Genomic DNA, 6,603 nt, shown 5'->3' with positions numbered 1-6,603 from the left:
AAAAAGAGGGAAACACTATCACCAGTCACCAAGAAACAAACCAGGCAAAGCAGACTTTATCTAAGCCGATAGAGAAAAGTGGATGCCTTGGTGGTTGTCAAACTTGACACAAATCGAGACATATCGGGAAGGATGGAATCTTAATTCAGAAAACTCCTCATTAGATCACCCTGTAGGCAAGTGTATAGAGTATTTTCTTGACTGATGAAGGAAGAAGGAAGAAGAAGGAGAGGAGAAAATAGAAGAGGAAGAGGAAGAGAAGGAGGAAGAGGAGGAAGAGGAGGAGGAGAAAGAGGAGGAGGAGGAGAAGGAGGAGAAAGAAAGGAAGAAAAATATAAGGAGGCAGGAAGAGCCGCAGGATAGTCACTGCGTTTGAGAGGCTGTGTGAAGCAGGAGGATCCTAAGTTTGAGGACAACCTGTTCTATGCAACAAATTCCAGGAAAGGGGGAGGGGCAGGGAGGAAGAAGGAAATGGACAAGAAAAGGACTATTAATAATCTATTCACAGTAGAGATAGGTTCATTGTAACCCTAAACACCAGACCTTGAGTACAGGTGACTGGGGTACGATCCTTTCAAGTAGTCAGCTCCAGACACAGGCTGGGACCACTCCCCACTCCTGGGTACATAGTGAGGCTGTTGGTGGTCATCCCTGGGCTCCTGCTGTGACTTTGAGTTCGTGTGGGCATCTTGCCATTGGTGATACTTATCTCCACCGTACTGAGGATGTGGGCGGGATCTATAATGTCCACTCTGAGGTCCGCTATTTGCATCCCTTGATGGTCTGGTGGTCCTTCCTTGTGTCTGGGGCACCCAAGGTTCCATCTCTGACCCTTTGATTTTTTCCCCTTGGGTCTTGAGACTGTTATGTAGTTATTTTAATTTCCTGCACACAAAAAGAAAACAAGCCGTCATTCTGGAGAGCTGGGGACGTAGCTCTGTTAGTCAAGTGTGTGCTTTTTCAGGCACCAGCATGTCAATTGGATTTCAAACAGTTACATAAAAAGCCAGAGAGATGTGGTAGTGCACATGTAACCCCAATGCTGGGCAGGTAGAAATGAGAAAATCCCCAGGGCTCACTGGACAGCAAACCAAGCCTAACCAGTGAACCCTAGGTTCCATTGAAAGATCTTGTCTCAACAAACAAGGTATATGGCTCCTGAAGAATGCTACTCAATGTCAACCTTCGGCCTACAAGTACACACACTCACACACACACACACACATCACATACATACACACACATCTCTCTCTCACACATACACACACACACTCACACACACACATCATACACACACCTCTCTCTCACACATACACACATCACATGCAAACACATCACACACACACATCATATACACATCACACACACATATCATACATACACCCACACCACACATACATATCACACATATACATTACACACACACATTCATACATACACACTCACACACACACACATCACATGCACACATCACACACACACATCATATACACATCACACACACATATCATACATGCATACACCCACACCACACACACATCACACATACACGTTACACACACACATTCATACACACACACTCAGCAATTTAAACCTTTATGCAAACATGGCAGTTGATGAGATTCTGCAAAATGAGCAACTATGGTTTTCAAAATTGTCTAAAACAAGCCATACAAGCACAGACATAGAGGAATATTTAAAAAAAAAAAACAACCCCAAACAGATACATTAAATAAATATCAGCCTAGACAATTCGATTGATGCTGACTAAAAAATTAAGTACATATGGAACAACAGCTGTGGGTGGCATGGGAGGCAGATAACAGTCCTTGATGCAGCTTTAAAATGCTATCAAGGAATCCCAATTAATGTTTCCTCGTTTATCCCACCAGCAAATATTTGCACAACACTTAAAACAGACATGCTGAGGTATCAGAAATAGAGAACGCCTCCTGGGGAGCTAGTCGGGGTTCAAATTGTTAGTATGTCTCTTATCAGACAGATAATTTGTCCACCCCTCAATGTCCTTTCCCATGGAGATGGAAGGTACTATGCGCTAGTGTTTCAGGGCTCGTGTCGAAGTTAAATATGACATGGAATATACCTAGAACTGCCTAGAATGTAGTAATTGTTCAATATATCATAGTAAGTACATGTGGAAACCAAGGTTAGGATAGTGTGAGTGACTGAAGGCTCTGTAGGTCTAGGGAGACGTGTCACTGGGTTAACCAACTGTTTGCTGCAGAACCGCAGAACCTGAGTTTGGACTCCTCACACACACATGAAAGGCCAAGCCACCATGTAACCATCAGTGAGCTTCAGATTCAGTGAGAGACCCTGTCACAAAAAATAAGATGGAGTGCAACAGAGGAAGACACTCAATGTTGACCACTATCTAGTCTACACACACATGCACCATACACATGCATACATGTACACATACATACACACATCACACACATGAACACATCCACACACACATGCACACATATATACACACATCTCACATATACACATTATGCATGTACATACCACACATAATCACACATGTGCACATACACATACTCATATACACCACACACCATATACATGCACTTGCACACATCACACACATACACACACACATCACATATGCACACATCACACACAGGCACACACACATATCACATATGTACACATACTCATACATCACATACACACATATCACATACACATATATCACACACATGTACACATACACATATCACATGTGCACACATACACATACACATCACACACATGCACACACACACACACACACACATGCTGTTTCAATTGACTCCTTGACAGACTTCTCTTCCAAATGCTTTTATTAACCTCCTCTAACCCTCCCTCTGGGAGAACCAACAGACATAGTTTGTGGCTGCTGCTGTGGGAAAATGGAGAGCTAGGTCTCCCAGATCGTTCTGACTGAAGATGTGTAGAAGTTTCTCTTACATCTGACTAGTATCCCCACACATTCCTCAAGATAAGAACTAGCTCCAGGCACTGGTGTCCTTTTCCAATTCTGCTTGCATGGCAGAGGGGCACATAACAGAGGGAAGGCCCAGCCAGGCCTTGCCCCTGTTCACAGAGCCTGCTGGATCAGCAGCATACACGAGCAAGGACAGCCACCATCACCCCTCACCTCCCCTTGGCAATGTTGAAAGCAATGTGATTCTAATGGAACTTGTTTGTCTGTTCTTAGTCTGAAACTCTTATCAGGTCAAAAGGGCATGTGGTGAAACCAAGATCACCCCGTGTGAATAACACAGAGCCAGGGTCCAGAGCAATGAGCCCGGAAGTGTGAGACAGCAGAAGAGCAGACAATAAGAGGACCTTCTGCTTTCAAAGCAGGTATAACACAGGACCTTGGGCCTTCCTCTCTATGCCACCTTACTTCCTCGAAAAACTCAGTCGTGTTGAAAACTTTGCCAGCAATTCCAGGAAGGGCTCAATACCCCTAATGCCATACAAGGATCCTTTGTTAAAGACCCATGAAACACGACAGTACTTGAACACAAGTAAGAGAACTTGAAAAGTAATTGATTCGCTTGTCCACAGACTTTGCACTAAGCATCCTCACCCCAACTACAAAGGCACAATACTCGATCATTCTGTCACCAAGAGTCACCAACTTCAGTAGGCTAAACCTTGAGTTATAATTAAGGGTACTCATTTTCAAACTTTGAAGAGTCTCCGAATGAAGTAACTCTGTCTATAATAACAGGCACAGCTTTGTATGCCCAGAAGTGAACCCCCCCCCCCCCGACTCAACAAAGGCAATAGCGCCTTTCACACTCTGACAGCCCAGCAAGCCCAAGGCAAGGGAAAGAGGGTGCCAGCGCCCACGCACCTGCTTTGCCGGCTCTCCACCTTCCTTCAGCGTGGCTCCAGGGACCTGCTGGGGACTGCTTTCTCCCCTCTTAGAGACTGACAAAGTCCAGGTGCCACATCTACCAAGACTCACCTGGCCTTCAAATCTACAGCCAATTACTTACCTTTGAGACTGCCTGGCCTCTATGGAGTTGATTCATTAGGGCAAAGTACAGTGTAGCTACCGCAGGCTGGAACAGTCCTGACTGGGCATATTTGCTCAGAATCTGGTAGAAGCTGGTGCTTTTGTTTACCTGGTCATAGACTGAGCCAGCAACACTCCTATGAAAATACATCCAACCCCCTACACACAGCAAATACGGAAGAGGGACACTAGGGAGAGGAAGCCCAGATGGCCTGAGGCAGCCCGATGTGTAAGGTCAGAGCAGCACTGTGGGCTTGCTGCTCTGGCAGGGGCTGGCTCTGTCACTCAATGTTCTTTGAGCCTGTTTCTTTTTCTAACACTTAGCTGATGAGGCTCACAGAGGAGTGTAGTAAAGTGCATTAGCTACAAACAAGTATATGGCCTTGAACTCAGAGATCTTCCTGCCTGAGCCTCTCTCACGTGCTAGTACTTAAAAGATATACACCACCACACTTGGCTAAAATATTCTCCTCAAATAGAAGATTGTGCCGGGCAGTGGTGGCACATGCCTTTAATCCCAGAACTTGGGAAGCAGAAGCAGGCAGATCTCTTAGTTTGAGGCCAGCCTGGTCTACAGAGTGTGAGTTCCAAGACAACCAGGGCTATACAGTATACAGAGAAATCATGTCTCGAAAAAAACCAAAAAACAAAAAAGCAAGTACACACTAAGACTGAGTGCCTGTCTTTCCAGATGATAGGAGCTAACTGCACACACTGGGGCAGGTGGGGAGTTAATACCTGGATTGTCTAGTATGGGGTTCCCTCGCCCACACTTTTTCCCCCCACTGGGTTCCTGTTGTGCAGTCAACTCTGTTTCCTAGCTTAGGGGAAGATTGGAGTCCCAATGTTGAACTGAAGACACTAAAAAAGTTTTCTCTCTCAAGGAAGGAATTTCTCACATTTGAAAAAATACATTTTTTTAATGCTACTAAAGTAAACATAGAATGCGCTTTCTCCTTTGGGAAATACATTTTACATTTTAAATCCTCCTCTAGATGGGTTGTATTCTTTCAACAAACGAGTTTGTTTTGTCACACTACATATTAAACCCAACACTCAGGGAGCTGAGACAGAGCCCTCCCACCAAGCTATATCCTCAGCCCTGTTTTTTTAGAAGGAAGTCTCACTCAGTTGCCCTGGCTGAACTCACTCTATCAACAAGGTAGAACTTGAAGTTAACTATCCCTACCTCCCACTCCTGAAGAGCTACAATTAGAGGCCTTCACCATCAGCCCCAAATCAACAAACTCTTATCCAAGTTCCTGTTGTGTGCCATATATAAACATGAAGAGATATTGTCCTCACTTGCAAGCCCTTTAGAACAAATTAGCCTTTCATGTAGCTCCTGGTCCAGGGGAAAATGCCATTATCAGTTCTTGTGGTCAGATAGCTAACGTACCTCAGCCTGGAGACTTTCTTTCCCAGCACCTACCAAGTCTCAGGCTTAAGACAGCGGTTCCTTCCCATGCTAGGCCATGAGGACTGGCTCACCAGTGGCTGCACCAATGCTTTTGCTCTCTCTGGGAAGAGGCACTAGAGAAGGACACAAACATTGAAGGCAGGAATCAGAACACTGTTAGTTATCAAACAGACTCCATATCGAATTATGTATTTATATGTCAGCATTCCAGTCATAAAGTTCTGACATAACTCTTGTTGCTTAAAGACGACGGCGTTAGACTCAGCCTCTCACAACGGCTGCACTCCTGGGGTGCTGACTGTAAAAAGAATCTTAGAGGGCATCTGAGTAAACTTCATTTAAAAAAAAAAAATAAAGATAAGAGCTACCGAATAGCAATTTTTCCAAGATTTTGCAAAGCTAAGTAGAAGACCATCAAAGAAGCGTGTTAGTACACTAACTATAGCTAACTGCCTTACTCAGGGCTTCCCAGAGCTGGTTATGAAATATTCAAGAGTTTTGTGAACTGGTCAATAAGCCAGAGAGATCATTTCAAAAGTCACTCTGCTATGGGTGGCCACACCACAGAAACTGGTGACTGCCACTCAAAAGGACTGTTTGGTTGGTTTTCAGTGAACAAGTTCACCAGCAGACTGGGTTCAAGCCCAGACTCTTAGCTCTTAATTCCCCATTCCTTCGTTTTCAGGGTTGCTATTCCATAGCTACCCTTAGCTGCACATTTCTAGTTTAAACATCCAGTTCAGTTACTCCAAACACTCCTTTTGTGGTATCCCAAAGCATCTCCAATTATCTCAAGAGTTATTATGAAACTCTTCAAACACTCACCAACCAAAATTAATTTTAATTAGCTTTAATTATTTTGTATAGACATATGGCATACAACAGTAAAATGGGTCACAGAAGGAAATAGATTGTGGTGGGAATCTCACCACTCCAAAGCATTTGGGATTTCTCAATCCCTAATTCCTCTAGCCTCAAACAGCTACAGTTACCAAGTCTTTCTACCTAGCAGCTAAATTCTTCCTGGTTTCCAGACAAAACTTATCCAGCTCGACAAGGCTTTAAGAGCTCATTCTCCTCTTTCCTTTCTGCCACCGCCATGCCATCCAGACTGAGGAAGACCCGGAAACTCCGGGGCCACGTG

The 6,603-nt window shown here is 44.4% G+C and overlaps 1 protein-coding gene across 17 annotated transcripts in view; it reads right to left on the bottom strand.

Annotated features, from left to right (window-relative positions):
• Positions 1-6,603, bottom strand: part of LOC116102039 (protein transport protein Sec16B) — a 71,327-nt gene that overhangs the window by 38,523 nt on the left and 26,201 nt on the right. For 13 of the 17 annotated variants that reach the window (XM_031386216.1, XM_031386319.1, XM_031386262.1 and 10 more), the window contains 2 exons: positions 5,439-5,572; positions 544-885 (listed from right to left, as the gene is read on the bottom strand). In XM_031386216.1, coding sequence (XP_031242076.1) covers positions 544-824 — 281 coding nt within the window. In that variant the 5' untranslated portion in view covers positions 825-885; positions 5,439-5,572. Of the gene's footprint in view, positions 1-543; positions 886-5,438; positions 5,573-6,603 lie in introns of those variants that run through there. The other 4 variants (XM_031386293.1, XM_031386310.1, XM_031386251.1 and 1 more) reach the window with 3 other exon arrangements.

The sequence above is a fragment of the Mastomys coucha genome, unplaced genomic scaffold, assembly GCF_008632895.1.
Source record: "Mastomys coucha isolate ucsf_1 unplaced genomic scaffold, UCSF_Mcou_1 pScaffold1, whole genome shotgun sequence".
Classification (NCBI taxonomy): Eukaryota; Metazoa; Chordata; class Mammalia; order Rodentia; family Muridae; genus Mastomys; species Mastomys coucha.
The sequence above is the reverse complement of the archived record's forward strand: the minus strand, read 5'-3'. Positions and strand labels throughout refer to the sequence as shown.